Raw genomic sequence first — 22,249 nt, forward strand, 5'->3', positions numbered from 1 at the left:
CCTGTGTATGCACACATCTGCATACTATATGCTATTATACAGGCGAATGTGTTAACATGCACAGTGCACCCTGTGGCTGTCATACAGTCATGGATAATGTTCAAACTGCTGTGTCACCCCTATACAGGTACCTCTGGCGTGCCTCACAGACATCGGTCCGTTGCAGGTGCAGGTGAGACTGTCATCAGTATCAGGCATGTTGAAGCATAGATCTATTCACCATGTGGCCAGTTAACACTTGTACACTTGATGTTTGGTCCAGTCATGATATACAGGTCGCATCACCCATCATTCACACTGGCTACCCATGTGCAATATATACAAATGAAATTATACACCGACATGAAGCCACAGTATTTGTCATTGCTACATGTGTGGACATATGTACTATACATTGGAACAACACGTGTGGTATGCAAACAGTACCACACAGTGAGCTGTGATACCATAGTATTTGTCATTGCTACATGTGTGGACATATGTACTATACATTGGAACAACACGTGTGGTACACAAACAGTACCACACAGTGAGCTGTGATATGGGCAGCCCACAGGAGTCACCATTGTGTTATATGCCCCTGCAATGGGTGCACACATTGTGATGTGCCATCTGACATGTCCCAGACACGTAGTGTTCTGGCTGCAATATTGTCACACTATCCCATAACCCATACCCCACATACCAAACATACAACCAGTTGTCTGCATAGCCCTGTGGATGGTGACATATCTGACATCTATGGGTGTATGTCATATGTGACAACACAGACATGTAAGATAGACGGCCATCACACACATTTGGCCAACACATGTGCAGACATGGCCATGGGGGATGGCCAGAGACACGTAGCCACACAGTAGATCTGATGTGTATACACCCTGTTGCACATTGTCCACACATGGTCCAATTATAGCCTTAGTTGACTGATTATACCACTGATGTGGTACCCTGGACATCCTAAAAGCCTGTGCACAGCTAGTGGAGGTGTCACTGAAGTCTACCATATAAGATGTGTTGAACATCACGACTGTGTCATAGCATGACAGTAGTCACCTGTACAACTTCCACAGACATTGACACATCAGGCCACAGATACTGTACATTTCCCTTGCTGCTGTAGGACATCACCGTTAGCTGTGCACCTCATGTGTGTGGGTACTTCAATGTCATGTGGGACATGGTGAATTGACATGTCTGCTGTGTGTGGACATGGTTGCCAGGCAGCTAAGACTCTGTAATAGTTGTGCAGGGGTGTCATCTGAAGTCCAGTGACCTGTCACATGACACAGCATGGTTTGGTGTGTATACACCTCAGCATCGTGGGTCACAATCCACAGTTATGTCATGGGTATGCATGCAGTTATGGCTATGCAATGTGTACATATTATGCACTGTATAGCAATATAGACGCCTCATGATGCCATGCAATGGCACAGTGTCTGTACTTCACACTGTATAGCAATGTAGACGGCTCACACTACCTTTCCATGCTCATGCACATTTGCTAAACATGCATTCTATCTGTAGGGCATACAGACAACATCGCAATGTGATGCCCATTACGACGCTGTACATGTGTCAGGACACCATTGTGTCTGACATGTATGCATGTTAATGCACACGTCAGCAAATTACATGTCAAGGTCATGTCAGCCATGTGTACTGTTATCCTGTTCTGGTCCACATGGTGTATCACAGGGATGCATGCATACTACCATGATTGTGTGAACTGCATGGCTACTGATATGGCACCTGCTTGCTGTAGTGTGCACCCCAGGGAGGTATGCTAACACTATTAATGTTTGAGCTGCATGCAGTCTGCTGTATCACATGCATGCTGCATGCCGTCTGTCAAATCACATGCATGATGTATCTGTGTGCATCTGTGAGTATGCTAACACTATTAATGTCTGAGCTGCATGCGGTCTGCTGTATCACATGCATGCTGCATGCCGTCTGTCTAATCACATGCATGGTGTGTCTGTGTGAGTGTGTGTGTCTGTGTGAGTGTGTGTGTCTATTGTACTTTAGAGTCTTTCTTTGCATTCACAGGTAATGTAGGTGTGTTACCCTCCTGCGGTCCATCTGATGTTAGTGTCCCCACAGATACTAGCAGTGATGAACATATGCATGAGGTACAGGCAGGGTTGTCAGGGGCTGAATCTGTGCCAATGGTTGCCATCCCAGCTATGTCCCCCTCTTCCCCGCACACAGTACTGCTGCCAACACATACCGCATCACCAGTGGCCATAGAGGAAGGACAGTCAGCGTCTGTTAGCGTGGAACAGGAATGTGTGGTGGCTACAGAAGGTGTCTCTCCACACCATGGTGTCAGTGTAATGACTGCAGATGTGCCACACAGGCATGTGGCCGGTGCTGCTCGTAGGAGAACCTCTGGTAGACATGCACTTGCAGAACAGAGCGCAGCAGCTGGTATCACCAGATGCATGTTCCAGACTTTAATGGCAGCACAGGCACATGCTGAGTGGCAGAACAGAGAAGGGCAGAGGCTGCAGAGGGCTGCTATCCATACCCTAAATGACAACATCCAGGCATTGGCAAATGCTCAACAGCAGATTGCTGATGTTCTGGACAGGCGATTGGGTGACATGGTCGGAATCCTTGACCATGGCATGGCAATCCGCGAAAATGAGCTGTCTGTGCTGGAACATCTGGTAGGAGTGAGGCGTAGGCCACATGGATGTAGGCTTGCTACACCACCTAGTGCAGGTCAACGTGAGCGTGCCACCTCACATGCCTGCTCCCATAGTGCCGGTAGCAGTAGCAGTGCAGCTGGTGCTGCGCTGTCCACACCAGGACACAGCAGGCCATGTGGCCATGGCCCTGGACATTCCCAGCGAGGACACGATTCCAGTGGACATGTGTCGTCGGACAGTAGCCAATCTGTACCTCCACCTGGTAGTGCCCGAGCAACCCCTGGTAGGCACAGGTCATGTGGCCGGACACAGTGAGCTGTACAACCTGGTCTGTACAATCTGGAGCTGTCAATAATACCCCTGTGTAGGCCTCACAAAAGGCAGAACTGTGTGCACACATACACGCACACAGCAAACACATCTTTAGGGCACCACAACACCCACATGCATACTGAACAGACATGTCCAATCATATCACCGGCCCTTACCCACACACATGTCATCCATTGGTGCAGCCCATGCCCCTGGCAAACATTATCACCCTGTGCATATGATGAAGCCTGTACCGCATCCCTGTCATCCACACCATCGGTGCAGGGACATGCTCAAATGGTCTGATGCACAGGGTGAACAGAATAGTGAGAGACGTGTATATTACATTAGTTGCGTAAGAATAGTGAGGGAAATGTATATTACACTACTTGTGTAAGAATAGTGAGAGAAGTGTATATTACATTAGTTGTGTACTGTTGACACGCACCAAACATACCATGTAGTACAGGTTTAGCATGCATTGTTATATGTTCACAGTATGTGTCTCTGTAACAACAGTAACAGCATGTTGGTAATGATGCCCTGGTTCCCTCCTTATGGTCTGTTTGCATGTGCCTACAGGTAGCAGTGTTTGCAGTCTCCCATGTGTAACTGTGGAGTACTCACAGGCATGTATGGCAATATCAGCATGCTATACGTTGCCTCAACCTGACTGTTGGAAAGGCTAACATACCACAGATGTCCACACATATACTGATCCAGAAGCATGTGGGCAGTTTAATGGGCTACAGTGGCTAGAGACATGACATCCATACCAGGTCACATCACAGGTATGTTGACATGGTGCAGGGATTGTACACAGCGGTCCAGCCGATAACGTTAGAGGCCACTTGATAGCATGAGGCCTCACTGTGTAGCAGTAATACCCTGTCACATTACAGGAACATGCCCACACTCACGGGGTCAACAACACTATAACGCACACCCCATAGTGTTGAGGTGAGGACCCCTGCCTATGTGGTCATCACCCTCAAAGTACTGTGCACCCACACAATGCGACACAGAGAAAGAACATGTACAGGTAGCCAGTACGGCTGAGACCGATGGCATCAACAGGGTAGTAGACTGCATCACCATGAGGGGTTAGGGATCCTGTGTGTTCTGTATGGTAGCATACACCCTCACTACATGCACCAGACATCCATACATACATATACACACACACTGTGGAGACCACAAATGTCATTCACATATGGATAGCTATGTGTGTGATACACACACCACCCCTGCCTACGTCATGCTTTCCACACTTCAGTATGTACAGATCTCTACAACAGTGTACAGGGGTGTGTAACAATTGGGATGTATTCCCCACCATATGTGGCATATATGGTCACACAAGCACACCCATGGCAGTACTGTGAATGATACACCTGCTAAATGATGATACGTCTGACAGACATGCAGCAGTATTGGCCGCATTATGTGTACCAACGCTATGTCAAGCAATTGTGCTGCTATATGCACACGGGAGGATGCAAGTGTTACAGGTGTCAAGTGACTTACAGTCAGTAACACCTGACCGCTGTATAGGTTTTATGCCTTCACCGTCAAGTAACAGTAACATAGCGTACTGCTTGCACATGTACTGGTAGGATGGCGTGTGACACACCTGTGAGCTGTCAGTGGCAAATATCCACCTGCACAGGTGGATCACCACTTTATGTACACACATCCATCCATACGGGATGTACATCCTACCGTACTGTCAGTATGTCACCATATACAGGTGTCAATGATGGGGCTGCATTGCAACTGCATGTTGTAGTTGGGCACAGATGAGTTACATACATCAGCTACTGCACATGCATGGTAGCTGCATGCACACTACAAATTGTACATGTGTGTTGGTCCTACATGCCTGTCATGTAGCCATGTTTGTATGCATTGCAATTGGTGGACATGTGTGATGACATGCATAACACATGGACTGTTGTATGATATGATGGCTGTCATGGGTAACTAGTACAAAGGGAATGTGTCCTCGGTCAACATTGCTACCTCATGTACTGTTGGCATTCAACAGCCATGGACCCACCTTCCATATGCGTGCGTGTGATTGCTGTAGCCACCTGTCTGCATGGAGGACAGCAAAAGCTATGCTATGTACATATGTGTTGTGTGTGTGGTCCATGCACATATCCACTGCGATTACATGTATGTCATATCCAAACGTGTGTTCTTTGGTGTACAGCGACCGTCATCTGTCACAGCTGTGTAAGACCCAGGGCCCCTGGTATGTGTAGAGCCGACCTGGTTATGTACAGTGGCATCATTGCAATGCTTAACACATGAACGAACCCTGTTGGTACATGTGTAGTCTGTACAGTCGCTGTAGACCTATGTACAGTTCACTGGTCATGAGTCACATGGTGTTGTGGTAATGTATGGCTGTGTATTGCTGGTCCAATGACATGGTGATGTCTGAGGGCTACATTGTAGACTGTGGTGTGTACCTCTGTGATCTGCACCTGAGACATCTGTGATGGCTCCCGAGTGTGTACTGGTCAGTACATGTGAGTGGCCTTCATGTACGTGGGGACAGTAACACCATACTGTGCTCTTCCGTGTTTAGAATCTGTGTGCATGCAAGACGGCCCTTTGCAACTGCTAAGTGTGTGAGCATGCCCAGTACGCCGCTGTGTAGATGGACACACAGTACATTCCAAATGGACGTGTGATACTAAGCATGTGGGCATGCCCAGTGACACCTTGTGTCGGTGATGTGCCTTTGTGTATGGGCATGGCCATTGACATCCTGTATAGCGATGGTGGTCATCCAGGCAACAGATGTCCATTTTCACGATGGATGCCTACATTGAACACACTGGTTGACTGTCTTGAAGGGTGTACTGTCTGTGGTGCGTCCCATATCTATGTAGTGTTGTTGTAGTGCTCCGTAGATATTTAGTTGCCCCGATCACACCACTGCCATGTGTTTGTCTACGTCTACCTTGGGACAGTAATATGCTTTCAGACTGCTCAATCTCTATACAGTCCCTATCGGCATCCTTGCCTTTGCGGGTGATGTCATCCACCTAGAAGTATGCCTCTGGGAGTGCTGTGTTCAGTAATCACGGTAGCGTGTTCTGTAACTGCGTAATGCTGTAGTGTGATAACGTAGTTAGGTATATGTTCGACTCCCAGCCCTGCCAAGTGTGTGTGTGTGTGTGTGTGTGTGTGTGTGTGTGTGTGTGTGTGTGTGTGTGTGTGTGTGTGTGTGTGTTTCCAGCTGCCTGGGGACAGAGTAATGCTTTTAGATGGCTCACACCACATACATTCCCTATCGGCGTCTTTGCCTTTGCGAATGATGTCAACTGCCTGGAAGTATGCTTGTGGGAGTGCGGTGATGCCGGAACTCGGTAGCACATTCTGTTACTGCATAATGCTGTAGTGTGGTAGACTAGGCAGGTAGATGCTCAATTCCAGGGCGTGGCAGGTGTGTGTTTGGCAGTTATAGCGTATGTGTTGGTATCTGTGGGTGGCTAGCTGCAGGATGTATCCAGTTTGTTTTGTTGCTGACCTATTTAGTGTCCACAGCCCACATATTCTGCCAAGACACTGGGTTGTCAACACATACAGTCGCCAATAGGTCTGGTGAGTAACTGTCAGCAGCCCTACTCTTACCCTTGCAATGGTCTGACCCATGTGACGCAACAAAACACACGTGCCTTGATATTAACAACATTACATGATGCAGGTGGCACATGTAGTTTCCTTTCCATTCCTGTCTAATGCATTGCTGTCATGTGGTTCGCTGTTGTGATATTAATGCCATATCTACATATGTGTGTACATGTATATGTGTGTGTATGTATATATACATGTATATATGTCTACAAATAATATATGTGATATATGTAGATGTAGAGGTGGACATAGATGTGAACATATGTCTGGGGACATCAGCACTATTGACTATTTGTGCCGGATGATCTGTACGTGATAACCTGGGATCTATGTATATCTGCCATGGTGTGGTGTTAATGCACATCATCTGTGGTGTGCAGGGCCACGGGTTATAGTTGTGTAGACACCGGTTATTTTGTTGCTGGGAAGACCATGGGACATCGAATATGGTGATGGTAAGGCACCTGTTGCCAGTTGTGTGTGCATCTGAGCGACACTGAGCAGTGGTTAATATGTTGGAGGTTCGGTATGGGTCATATAACTATTCATTAGAAGACTATACTATGCAGATGAGGTTGACTATGGTGTATCACATTTATCACCAGGTTGTGCTGCTGGACCCTGGAGTGTATGTGTGTAGTCAGCCAGGTGCAGGTCTCACATATAGTTGACAGCATGGGAGGGGGTTCAGGCATACTGTACGTACATTGCAGAACTGTGCCTCGGGACTGCTCCTGCCTTAGCAAAGCAAAGCTAGGGGTATGTCTATACCTGCCTGGTGACACTGGGAGGGATGACACAGTGGTGGGGTAGTCAGGGTGTACAGACTGCACAAACAGGTGTTGATCAGCACAATCAACTGATGACATGGCCAGCCCGCACATGAACAGTACATTAATGTGAGCAAGCAGCATACACACACGTTTCATCCACACTCTACACCACCAGTGTATACCTGCAGGGACATTTCATGACACAGTCCAACCAAATGACACGGGCTGCAGCAGGCAACATGTATATATATACCAACATGTGCAGGAGGCTGGGGCAGGGCGGATGTGTATGCTGCCGAACAACCCTTACTGGGGTGACATAAGACCTTATAGATCGGGTGTGACTTACCAGGGTCTACATGGGCTGGGGATGTTGGAGCACTATGGGGTGGACAGAGACCTCCTACAGCAGCTTGTTGACCTGTGCCTAACACATCAAACAGGCCGAGGGGAATGCATCACAGTGGATACCATGGGATGTGTTGGCCTAGGTGTACTAGCCACAGGTACCTCACACAGCACAACCGGGGATATCATGGGTATCTCACAGGCATCTGCATCCAGAGTATTGCACCAGTTCACAGATGCCATGTCAACACATGCTAGTGAGCACGTACAGGTCCTCCACACACGTGATTAGTGGACCAGCAATATGAATCTATTCAACCACATGAATGAGTATCCTGGGGTACTGGGTGCTATAGCCTGCACATGTAGCACCACCTGGGAAGCAGGGTAGGGCCTACAGTCAGTGCAGGGGCATACCCTCCAACAGCTAGGCCCTATGCGATGGCCAGGGCATGCAATTGAATGTGTGTGCTGTCTGCCCTGGAAGCTGTGATGTGTCCGATATATGGCATCTGACACAGCTGTAGCACACCACTGCCTATGTGGACATCCCCTACAGTCTCTTAGTGGGGGATGCTAGGTAAACACTGGTGTAGTGGCTTATAACACCCATCAGCAATGCACACACACCTGAACAGTCACACAATACTGAGGCGGATGCACAGGCAAGACATATACATGTGCATGTGTTTGGGATGCTCGGTTCACAGTTCTGGTATCCGGACACATCTGTTGGGGCTCTGCAGTATTCACAAGCTACATGCATACATGTTGTTATGTTATCTGCAATGCTACACAATGTTATCCTGCAGTAACAGTTGCAGCAGGAACAGCATGGGGCAGGGCCACACAGCCCAACACCACTGCCAAGGCCTGTACAGGCACAGTGTGACTTGGTGAAGGAACTACCTGAGTAGGGCAAAGTTGGCGACAGCCTGTGCACAGTATGACCTGCCCTTGGCAAAGAGGCAACACAAGGCATATGCACTGACACAGTAGGTACCCACGGATTTCCCCTCTCTGACCAGCACACAGTACAATGGATGTCAAACATGACAGTACCTGTGCTCGGCCATGTATGGGAGGTGCACGGTGTGCATCCGACATAGACAGCACTTCAGCACCGTCCGCCAGTCCGTAACACAACCAGGGTATGTCTATTGACCTAACAAATGGCAGTTGTATTAGAATGTGTACTTACCCATTGCTCTGGTATGTATGTGAGCATACAAGTGACTGCGGTGGCCAAATGTTAGGGCAGTAGACAGTACACATCCATAGTGGCACCATGACCTCTGTAGCACATACGGGGGTCACAATGGTAGGTTGTAGTACACAGGGTGTCTTAACCCACTGCAGATTATGGGCTGACCATCATGTGTGTCCGTACAGCCCAATGACTGACCCCAACCCCCTATTACACAGAGAGACGACAGCAGGCCAAGCTGTTTGATGTAGGATGTGTAATAGGACATCCAACACCACTGTGCTGGTAATTAATGCTGGGAACTAACATACCCTGGTATCCCTCCAACCAGCAATTTAGGTAGGTCCACACACTAACATGGAGTACCCGGCAGACCAGTAAAGTAGCGGCAGATGTGTACAACTGTTGGCTGTGCCCCCCATCACACCTACACATGTGAGTCATGTGCACCACCCACGGTGCTGTGTAGGACTGTGGTTGTGGCTGCATGCCCCCCCACGCTATACAGACATGTAGCAACTGTCAATGCCACATGACCATTAGCTACCCTGCAGACACAGCATGTCACCTGTGCAGAACGGAGGGGTCAGCAACACAGTACTATCTGGACACGTGACACATGCAATACAGTTGACCATACTTTGCATGCTCACACACATGACGGTATTGTCAGTCTACAACATGCGTAACAGTCAAACTGGGCATGCTCACACAAACACAGGATGGCCAGGCATGCACACACCAGTGGTCCGGACATATCTGCCAGTACATTGCTATAATGTTGGATGTCTGCGCTGTATGGTGTTTGCGGTCTATTGTCTGTACATACGCCATGGTCTATTGTTAATTCACATGAGCTATGTGCGGCAGGGTACTTCTACCATCAAGTGTATAGGGCGGTTCTTTGTTTGCGGACAGGCCGACGCCTTTGGATACAAACCGGGTAAGGGACAGTCCAGCAGGTGGGAGCTATTCTGTGTGGGTTTGCACAGTGTTAAGCACTACTGACCTCTGATCACAGCACCTTATACACGTTTACACTCCACATTTCTTTGACAGGGCACTACTGGCATACTGGTAGACAAACACGCTTACAGCCACTCGCTCTCCGACATTTCCGCTTACATTTGTCACTCACGCTGGGTGTGTGCGATCCCTTGTGATGCATATTACATCGGACTACATGACTACAGCATCGGGTATGTGTAACCATTTTGTGACGGCAGCCGTTCGACTGTACGGACTCGGCGGCCTGTCCAGTGACGTACTCATATTATATGCGTGTTCCTCATATGATCTGCTCCCATCTGCCTGATACATGGAAAACGATACTCTGCAATGCTGACATGTGACTTGAGTTTGTTAATGCAGCTGTCTGCAGAGTCATGCTACGGCATCCATAAACAAACTATACAATAGAAGGAGGAAGCTACTACATAAGAGCAAAATCCCAAAAAGGGAAGGCATCTCTGATCAGTATTAGCAAAAAACTAAGGGCATTCATAAAATCATCTAAGGCCAGCTTTGAGAGAAAAATTGCATAGGACACTAAGGATAATCACAAGGCTTTCTTTAGTTATGTTAGGAACCTGGGTGGGAATTCCCAGATATGCTCAGAATTAGTCCAAAATGACAAAAAATACACCGAACCCATAGACATTGCCAACATCCTAGCTGACAGGTTCAGCGCAAACTTCTCCCCACCCCTCCCCACCAAAAGGGCAAATATCTATCCCAGCAGAGTGCTGCCCCCCTGACATCTCAGATGCTCAGGTAAGAGCCGCCCTCTCCAAAGCAAAAAACACAGCATCAATGGGACCAGACGGTGTCCCAGGCTGCGTCCTACATGAACTCCAAGAAGAACTAAACCCAAACATAAAACTCGCTTATTCATGTCGGGACATGTGCGTCACGGGCAGGTGTTTGATCCTGGGTAGTAGGTTATGCATGACCATTTAGGGCTGGACAGTGTCGTGCACGACTAATGCACATTCCAACTTGTGTCCAGATATCTACAGGACTGGACTTCGTGTCTTCCATTCTAATGTTTACACAGGTTACTTATCCCATGAGGGATATCCCAAAAATTGAACAAGACCAAAACAAGACAAATACCGAACATTCTTCTGGTGTTATGAAAATGTGCTGGGGGGTTTTACATGCAAGGGATACATTGTGTGCAATCCTGCAACTGCCTAGGGTGACACTACCTACTACATATGCTTAGTGGTCACTATGTGTAGATGTGGCTGCACCAAACCAGTAGGCCAAGTATGGCTGGATTTGGTGGACTTTCAGGTAAGGGAGCGGGTTGTGTGATGTGGAGGGGATGCTGGGTAGTCCATTATGCATCCAAGGGCGTTGCATTAGTTATGGCCAGTTCCATCAGGACCAATCTGTGGGTATGTGCCGGTGACATGTCTATACATTTGTATCGCACATTTCAATATTCATAGGTTTGTGGGATTGTGTTCTACAGTATGGCCCATCTGCTTGTATTGCAGCTGTTTATACATGTTTTTGTGTTTCTTTCAGCTTCACCCGCTGCTCCCTCATACACCTCCAGTTCACTTATTCTGCATACGACACAGTATCACCTTGGAGGATTGTACCATTACCCATCCCCACACACACACACATATTCCTCACACCCCATACATCACTGCTTTGGTTGTTGGTCCATGACACGGCCAGAGTAACTCATGGAATACCCTACATATGTCAGGTACCTGTATGGTTGTGCGGACTACCCTGCCAGGTTTGCTTTCCACATGCTATACCTCACGCACATAGGTACACGCCCATACTTAACTTTCATTACATGGTTGGTATACCCGGGTACTACCCGTTCAACTGTGACACATCCTGACAAGTTCGACTTGTACCTCTGATTTGCGGATTTTGGCTGACTGTTCTAATCATTGGTAAGATGCCACCTTTTCCTATGTCCAGGATGGGATATATTCCGTACACATATCCGAATGTACTGGACAGCATGTCCCCACAGTTGACAGTACGGATAATACTGTTCCTTTCAGCCTTAATGTTTCCTTATTATTGTAGCTGTTTATATGCTCCTTCTGTTTCGTTTACATGCTTATTCTATTTCCTGTCACATTTGGTATGTGAAATATGGACATACCTTTTGTATGTGACTATTACATGCCTTGTGGGATATGATTCGGACATATGGTTGCTAGATATGTACATTTATTGTGTATTTTGTTATGGACATCTGCCCAGCTGTGCACCCTCCCTCAGATTATGGGTCAGCTGGTGACCCTAACCATTGGGCTGGACATACCTACTGGTGGCTCGCTAACATATGATGCGTTTCACTTCCACTTAGTATAGCTATCTACACTGCGTTGGACTACAGGAACATGGTTTTCCATGTCATTTGTTCGCGGGATAGGGACCAGTTATTCCCTACCGTGCGTTTGTGTTTGCTTCTTCATTTTGTGTTTGCAGGAACTTTCTTGCATGCTTTGCATACTTTTCAGTATCCACGGACACTGACAGATGTGATTACTATCTTGCAACTTGTTATATGCAAGCATTTTAGGTTGCACGTCGACAGCTGGCATTTCCATGCCTCCATGCGGCACTTCGACACGCCCTATGCACTCACGCTCCTTTCCTGTGCACGTGGCTGTGGCGGCAGCGCGCCTTCATTAATATGCATTTGGCGCTACTGCGCCATCTTCATGCCGCACTGTCAGTGCAAGCCTACCGCCGGCCTTGCACCGAGCTTCATGAATCCCGGAGTCAGTCTCATCTCCTGCTGAATATAGGTCTAAAGCAAAAAAAAAAAATTTTGATATTGCTAAAGTACAATGTAGTGCACTGGTAGCATTGTCGCCTCACAGCAAGAGGTTCTCTGGTTCGATTCTTGGCTGGCGTTCCTTCTGTGTGGAGTCTGCATGTCCTCCCTGTGCTCTTGTGGGTTTCCTTCGATGTTACAAAAACATACATCTGGAGTGTTTCTCCCGGGCCTCCACTGAAAATTGGCTTCGTTCCAAGTCGGACTTTCCCGGTTAACAAATGTTAAATAAATAAAAATAAATATCCACTGTTGAATAAACCATTTTTGCTTTCTTTTCAGCCTGCTAGTTCTTCTATAAAGGAATCATCACTTTTAGCATCTCTGACCCTCTTAACATTTGTGGCTTGTATAAGCCCACCGATAAGAAAGCAAACCAGACTCCAAGACCATATATAACCTCTTTTTAACTATTGTTTAGCCAGGGACTACTCCACTCCAGAAAATAACCCTTGATGCAATCAAGGAGAAGCTGTGTGAATCTGCTGCCTAGATTGAAATCACAAGATCCTTGAACTGCAGGATAGTCACTGGGGGGGCTAACCTGAAGTCCCTAAAGGATAAGGATCCCATTCATGTTTATGCATTTTGTGAAGGAGCCACACTGTGCATTATATCTGCATTTACCAGCCACTGGAAACACTCAAATACACACACTCAAGTTGAGTACAAGCATAATGTTAGACAGGGTTTGTCTTTACACAACAAAGGCTAGTTCAAGTTTATTATTGTGCTTTTAACAAAACACTCATTACAAATGAAATCTGAAAAATAAATATAAAATACTTATGACATGCTATAAATAATAAAAGAATTACACATCACAACTGAAAACCGTCTCCACTTTCATATGCTAGGTCAAATCAATATGTCTTTAGGCCTTGTCTAGTACTGGCCAGGGAGTAATATTCATGAAGCAACTAAGGTAGTGAGTTCCACAGATATGGTTTTCATAAATACAAAGACAGAAAACCTGAATTAACAAGGTAGATCCATGGAACCAGTAGCAGCCACTTGGAAGCAGAGTATAGACCCTGCATGGAGCAGTACGGCACAATAAGCTCATTGAGGTCGCAGGGACCCAGGTCATGAGTGGACAAGCACACCAGTACTAAAATCTTGAAATTGTTCCTATACTGGACAGGAAGCCAGTGCAAGCTATGCATAACAGGTGTGATATGTTGGCAATGTGATGTATTGGTTAGTGACCTGCCTGCAGTTCTGCACCGACTGTAACTTATCCAGTTCAGCACTGAACAGTTTTAGTTAAAGGGCATTTCAGCAGTCCAACCTGAAGAGACAAAACCATGAAAAGAAATCGACAGAGCCTTTTGTATAAAACACGTGCTTAATTATCCAGATATTTCTAACATGGAGACAGGATAACATAATCCCCCTTTCCCCCTACACCTCACCTTCAAGACTGGGCTTCATATCTTATCCATATTTAGTCACAAGACCTACATAACATTATATCTTTAAGCTTAATGACAATTTCCACACTTGGTCATCTGGTCACCTACTTTTTTGTCAAATGGAAACAGAGTACTGTAGAGAGAAATCCAGCTTCTGAGCTTGTGGGTCAAGTTGCAGTTACCCATTGCTAAGAAACATAGTATTCATTAAAGAATCAGAAAATTAGTGTGGAATTATATACATTTAAATGACCTACTCTCAACTAAAGTGCAAAAAAAAAAACAACAACAATATAATAAAAGGTATGAAAGCCCCATCTCCAATGAATTACAGATACATGCAGTATTTGAAGATAATTAGTTGCAAATGATGGCTCATTCCATACAGTCATTGCAAACAATATTTGCACATTAATAAATATTAAAAGCAACTGAATGTTACCTTTCGAAATCCATCTAATACATCTTTCATCTTTTCATATCTTCTGAAGAGGTCTGCCAATGACTTTTCTACAGAATTCAGATCTGCTAAAGCCTGTTCCTTCTCCATGACCAGTTGATCAACAGTATGACGGGATGCAACCTTTTCTCTCTGCTCATCCTCTGCAAACAAGTGACAGTTTTATTTTGTACTGCTCAAGCCAGTCAATATTTTAAAAAAACTACTTATTAATTCTGAATTATTCAGTTTTTAGGTGGGTGACGCAATCTGGTTACCAAAAGGTAATTTGTGCCAGTTTAGTTCTTCTTACAGCGTTATCACTACTGATATACAAAATGAAGGCATGCTTAAGTACTTTTTTCTGATCGATCTGAAGTGAGGATGACAGTTGACAGGCTGTGTGTTTAGCATTACTCAGAACTGCTGTATATATGACTTGTCTCTAATAAGATCATGCTGACACTGCTTCATGAAAAATAACCTGCTGAGTTTTCGGGCAATACTAGAAAACAGAGTAATTATTAAAGATGACATGGAGCAGAATATTATGAATGAATTCTTACTGGTTTACTGTGAAAGAAACCCATAGGAATTTGCCAGAATTTCACTGATATGCAACTGTTTTATGCAACTGTCACTAGTCAAGTAGGATTCAAAGGCTGAAGAGATGGGATGCAGAGGTACCACTACTCCTGCTGTTGGTAGTGTGGACATTTGTAGGAGGAAAGCTGCAATAAAACTGTCGGGAGGCTAAGAAAATGCAAGGAGCTGGAGTAGTAATGAAGGATAATGCTACAGGACTCTGAAATGAAGATGGCTGCACACAATAAATGGAGATGAAGCTACTGATCCAGAGACAAGGGTAATGGTAACCAGCTACTCCTTTTATCTGATGAGTAAATCTAAGACTGGGTGTCACAGTGGTGTAGCGGTTACCATTGTCGCCTCACAGCAAGTAGTTCTCTGGTTTGATTCTCAGCTGGGGTGCCTTCTGTGTGGAGTCTGCATGTCCTCCCTGTGTTTGTGTGGATTTCTTTCAGGTGCTCTGGTTTCCTCCCATACTCCAAAGACATCCAATAGGTGGACTGGCACATTAAATTGGCCCTTGGTGTGAGTGTGTGCATGTGAGTATGTGTGCAGCACCCTGCGAGGAGGGTTGGACCTTGGGCTAGCAACCTCAGCCCATAAAACCTGTAACTGTTACAGAACCAATGAGCGCTGAAAGGTGCTCATTGCCCGATGTACCACATGGTGCATAAAAGGGAAAGAAAGAGAAATCTGAGACTGCACTGCACAGTGAAAGCAGAAAGATAAATTGTCTACTTAATCTGCTTTATTTGTCTAACTCCTCCTGTGCCCCTTCATTTAGCCAACCACAGACCTCATCCCCTCTTAAAAAGTCTTACATGTCTGTTACATTCATCCACTACTCTTCTTGTGAAATTAGCACTTTCTAACATCTAGATTAAACTATGTACTCTTAATCTTGTAGGTAAACACTGTTGTACATTCTGTCATGTCTTGAACTGCATGTTATGATACTATCCTTTAACAGTCTTGTGCACTCATAACATGTCTCCCCTCGTCTTGCTTATTTTCAAGCTAGAATATATTTAGCTCCTGTGACATTTTCTCCTACCCTTGTACTATATTCTGTTTATTATTAACTATAGTAGCCCTTTTCTGTACCTACTCATCTAGGCTGATAATCATATCACTGTATGGGCATTACAAATGACCCAAGTATTCAGCTGTAGCTTAACTAGGGCTCTGCAGATGGCTAATATGATATCTTTGGTCTGTTCCTGGAGCTTTGCCCTTGAAGGAAATGGTCCAACATCTAAATGGGCTTGGCTACAATTTTCTCAGTTTCTGCATAAAGGTTTGTTTCTGCTGTTACTACTACACCAAGGCTTTTTTCCAACTCAAGTTTTCTTTAGTATAAGTCATGACAGTAGTTATTCCATTTGGGAATTTTAAAGCACAAGTGATGTACTTTATATTTGCCTTGCTTTACCCTTTAAATACCCCTTCTTAGATGGCTCTACCATTTCTCCCAGGTCCCACTGAAGACTTGGACCCCTATCCTCCAGTGCGTCTATATTACATAATCGAACTTTTAAAAGTCTGAATGTCATATGGTCGACACCATATGATCGAACTTTCAAAAGTTTGAAAATGTAATAAAAAAAAAGAAAAAGAAAAAACAGACCTGAACGGTTTAATGCACCCCCCACACCCCCCGCTCTTTAAATATACCAACTCAGAGATCGCACTAAAGTGCAGAAAAGGGAAATCTTCCCATTCCACACTGTATGGAGATCTCCATTGAAACGTTCAAACTTTTAAAAGTTCGATCATCTGGTGTCGACCATATGACATTCTTTTAAGAGTTGGACAAAGTGATATAGACCCTCCTTCAATATCCCCTTCCTCTTACTGTCATCAACAAACACATTGATAATTTTCATAGTGCTGTTCTTTCCAAGTGATACAAAGGCACTAGAAAGTACTGGTTCTGGACCTAAAACTGGTACAAAATCACTGCAATTCACTATACAGATCTATAGGCAATTAAAATATGAGTCTATGGTGTGTACACCAGAGTGTTGGACAAACAGAAGAAGCTTTTTACAGGCATACAAAATTTTCACACGATGCAACAGATTAAACAATGCAAGAGCCTATTTTAATACATGAATAAATTAACAAACATCACAAAGTCAAATCTTTACAAAGCTATCTAAAAATCATCTGGCTACCCGATCTTAGGAACCTTTTCTTTTGAACTTCAGTTCAGATTTCCATAGGGAAAACGTGCCAGTAAGAAAATCCTGCAGAATCTAATTCATACATAATGCACAAACCTTCATTTTCTGGAAATTTTCCGGATTCATCCTCACCCATATTGGTCTTGGCATTTGTACACTGGACTAGTCACAAACCACCAATGCATTTCTAAAAGGAGAACAGATGCTCATAACCTCAAAGTCTTTCCTTATACAGCAACTTTAAATAAGAGTTCGGCCACTGGATCTTATCTTAAGAAGGCCCTTGTCATGATTTAAAGCTACAATAGGGACTTTCTTAGCTATTGTTACAGCCAGACCCTTTTGAGGAACTGACAAACTGGCTATGAGGTATGCAGACTTTTCTTTACTGTATTACTAATCAGCCCTTTCTTTTAAGGGGGTACTGAAATTAATTCCCGTCGTGCACTTTTACTGACACTCACTCAATTCAGCACTTTCACTGACACTCACTCACTTCAGCATTAGAACTGTTGCAGGCCAATGACATATTTAGGAAGAGCTAAGCTAACTGAAATGAACATGTGGCAATAACGTCATGACAAAAGCGTTACTGCCAATGTTAAATCACTCAAATGCTTTCATAATATAAAACTAAATATTCGTATACTCTCAAAACTTGATATCCTCTCCTGACAGAAGCCTATAATCTGTCAGACGTATGTTGAGAAAGGATAATTTGTTTAAAATATTTTTCACATAGCAATTACTTCTGCATTACTTTCAGATGATCTGTATTAAGAAAAATATCATTAGAATTTCTGTTAAGCAGTAGATAAATGTAGTTATTTAAGAAGCAAGACCTGCTTACAGCTCTCTAAGGCCTTATGGGCATAAGAGATTAACTAAGAAAGGCCTCTCTCATTAGATTGGTCACTTGCTGACTTAACATTAACATGAGAATCAGGACACTGCTACAAGAAAGATGAGCTCTGGTCGAGTTTATAGCAGAGTCTGAAAGAGAAGCTGTTAAAAAAGCATAGTTACTAAGACATATACATTAATGCATGTTAACTGTATAAATCAATCCGAACAAGGTTAGAAAACACTTGGAAATGAGAACGAAGAGGCAGTATACTCAGAAACAATGGTGTGATATTTGTACGGCTCCTACGTATGCAACAAAATCTACAGGGTTTATTTATGATTTCTGCATGGAACTGTTTGCACAGGTATTTATACCCCAAACAGACTTTGGAGAATTTGTCCACAGGTAGACAGAAGTTGCTGGAGATGTGATGAGAAAGGGGGGGTACTTTGAGGCATGTTTTCTGGGAATACGAGTTGGTACATTTTGAAAATTTCTTACAATGTACTTTGTCAGAAATGTTGAAGGAGTAAATTAATACAACTAATGTTTGAGCAAGGATATAAAAACTGAATTTCATAGACATAATACTGTCATACTAAGTTTTATGCTGTTGGCTTCCAAAAAAAATAAAATCCGCAGTGTGTCCCACTGCTTCCTCAGACCTACACATCTAAAATAGTATTTCTGTTGAAGCCATTGGTTGGACTTGCATCCTACTTCTTTGCTGTTGATATATTCTACATTTTTTGTTTTGCAATATATATATATATATATATATATATATATATATATATATATATATATATATATATAAATAATGTGTGATTGTCATTCATTTGCCTGACAGCTCATTTGGTGATATGTTTTTGTAAACGTTATCAGCAGCACAAGTGTTGATAACGTTTACAAAAACATATCACCAAATGAGCTGTCAGTCAAATAAATGACAATCACACATTATATATATATATATATATATATATATATATATATATATATATATACACACACAGACAAGATGTTCGCACAAGTATGACTGTGGTGGTGGTGCTGCGGCAGCGTTGTCACCTCACAGTAAGACATTGTCCTGTTCGATTCTCAGCTAGAACAACTTCTGTGTGGAGACATGCGTGAATGGGCTTACCTTCGTTGAAGGTTGTGCATAAGGGCCGGCAACTCAGCACGTAAAAATCTACTGCCAATCATTAGCGGACCAGAGTTCCGCTGTGGTGACCCCCTAACAGGGAAAAGCCGGAAGACACAACAATCAGCAGCACAAGTGTGTGACTGCACATTTATATGAAACATGTGGTTGAATTCAAGGTTTAAACAGTGAAGGTATGTAAGAGTGCAGAGGAAAATGAATGCTTGACAGAAAAGGTGGTGGTTGTAAAAAGTTGGAAGATAGAGCTGTAGCACATAATGTGTATGTGTGAATGTTCATGAGCTAGGGTTCGTTAAGGGTGTTGTGTGTGTTTGGTGTTGTATAAAGGTAGAGCTCTTTGTCTTTGTTTTGCGCAGTGGCAATGTTATGGACATTTTTAGTAGCGTAATGTCTATGACTGGGGTTAGCATACATGTACAAAGGTGGTGCAGACTGGAAGAGGAAGGCTATAAAATGCATCAGATTGGATTTTTTTTCCTGTGTAGCGTATAAACAACGGCTTTTACTACTCTACATTTTATTAGAATCTTTGCTTCAAAACAACCTTTTATTTTTTGTTGAACATGTAATGTTTTTTCTTAGTTTTTATAACTCTGCTGCTTTTTTGCAGCATTTACACATTTTTTTTTCTAACTACTCCTCCAAGTTTCTCTTTTTTTCTTCCATTATCAAAAGGCTGGATGCTGTATCTGTTAGGATAATCTAAATAACAGAATTTACCATCTTTTTATAACTCTACTGTTGGCCTCTGGCACACACACAAATTTTATTTTGCTTTTATTAATTAACATTAGCTCTTGTTTCTGTTTTATTAAAGTCACCATCTTTATATCTTACGGGGCTTGCTGCATATATTTATGAAATATCAATGTATCTAGCAACTAATTAAGGGTCATCTCTTGCTCAATGATTTTTCCTCCTCACTTTGGCACTGCATATTTTTCTTTTAATGTCAGCAAACTCGCAATTTTAGCTAGTGCCTTCAGCCTAGTATAATATGCTGTACAGATTCATCATTCTGTCTTTTACTTCTGGGGCTATATTTCATGTTTTGTAATACTTATCTTCTCAGAGTGTCTCTCTTGCTTATCTAACACATCTTAGAAGATTCCACCTGTTGCTGCTGTGACTTCAAATATCATACAACTGCTCTCCCTCCCTTATGTAATAAAAATCAACTAATACAGCACATCTTATTGTGCCTCTTAAGTCTTTGTAGAATTTTAAAACTGGGGTACTTCTTCCAATGTCAGTTAATATTTTGTGTGAAGTCTATTTCAAACAATGGCAGGCTAGGAATCTCAACAGATACCTTTTTCATATTTCTATGTGCATCAGCTGCAAACTATACTTGTTTTTTGTTGGTCTGTAAAATACTCTTGTTATATACCCTCTCTTAGCAAAAGCCTTTTTATGAAACATTATCTAAGGCCACACAGCTCTGATGTTTTCTCTATCATAATCTCATGTTCCATTCTTCTATAATAAGAAAAACATACCTGCTACCACATAAAATACAGTTTATGCCCCACTTCTTTATAATGAATGAACATTTACATAAATCAATGGTTTCCATACTGTTGGGCTTACAGAACATCATGTTTACAAACAGTACTCATTTCCTTTCTTGCCTACATATTACAAAGTGTCTCCTGTTGCTCTTGCACTGGGTATTCCACTGATGGTGACAGCTAACCAACATGGCAATCAGCCATGAAGATAGTTTCTGCATTAATTGTACTACTTGTTATTTATTGCACTTTACTATTTCAACTATAAACATATTCTTAGTTTATTGAGAATAATTCTGGCAGCTTTGAACACTAAGCTTTTGGATACAACTTTTATTCATTAAAAGAAAAAAAAGATTTAATTTCTTTTCTTACTCACGGTTTTAGCTCAGGCCATTAATGAATTAAAAAGGTTGGGAAAAAAACTTTGAAATAACACAGGGAATCTACAGCACCGTATCTATTGAGTGATTAGTGATCCCTAGACTCCCATCTTATTACCTCCATAGTTGGTACACTCCTGACCATATCTGCTGTGACATCATATGTCTGCCTCCCCATAACCCACTATGGGTATCTGAAAAGGTGTCAACTTTAATAAGGCATGCTCTCCCCTTCTGCATCTGGCATACTTCCCATCACTTGGGTTGTTTGGCCCATCTTCTTTACATCTCCGCTTTCAGTCTACAGCTGTTCCTCACTTGCTGCATTCTCCTGCACTCTTAATGCTCTTAATATCCCTGTTATCTGCCCTTGTTCTCCTACTTAATCTCCCTTTTTCCCCTCCTATCTCCTGGCATTACATATGCTCAGGCCCTGTATCACCTTGTCAGATTAAAACTGAATGACACAAGCACCAAACTCCTCAGGTTAACTACTGCAGCTTCTAGGGTGACAACTGCCTTGCAGCTGTGTCTGCATCCACCTCGACCTATAAACTGAACTACTGCATCACATGTAGACTATTTAAGCCATCTCAGTCCTTTACTTCTCCACAGCACGTTTTTCTTTGGGGTGTTTTGGTTATTTCTATTATTATCTATTTGAACAGAGCTTACAATAGATGGATTCTGGTTTACTATCATAAGTATGAAATGCAGTTGGCTGAAATGTGTTAATATTGACTTGGAAAACCAAAAACGGAGTGTACCGACATGCAAAATGTTGAATACGCATACTAATATGCAAATTCAACCTTACTCAACATTAGTAGAATGCAGTCCTACACTGCACCAGATGCAATGTGAGGATTTTTCAGGGGGGGCAAGCCCCCTGCACTCCCCTGGAAAATATATATTCCAACTCCGAGATCGCACTACAG

The 22,249-nt window shown here is 43.5% G+C and overlaps 1 protein-coding gene across 1 annotated transcript in view; it reads right to left on the reverse strand.

Moving 5' to 3' along the window:
* Positions 1 to 22,249, reverse strand: part of TACC2 (transforming acidic coiled-coil containing protein 2) — a gene marked incomplete in the record, with an annotated part of 1,481,681 nt that overhangs the window by 34,353 nt on the left and 1,425,079 nt on the right. Inside the window, 1 exon segment of the mRNA XM_044056051.1 lies at positions 14,632 to 14,792. Within this exon segment, the coding sequence (XP_043911986.1) occupies positions 14,632 to 14,792 (161 nt within the window).

The sequence above is a fragment of the Protopterus annectens genome, chromosome 14.part0, assembly GCF_019279795.1.
Source record: "Protopterus annectens isolate FY-2018-M chromosome 14.part0, PAN1.0, whole genome shotgun sequence".
Lineage (NCBI taxonomy): Eukaryota > Metazoa > Chordata > Ceratodontiformes > Protopteridae > Protopterus > Protopterus annectens.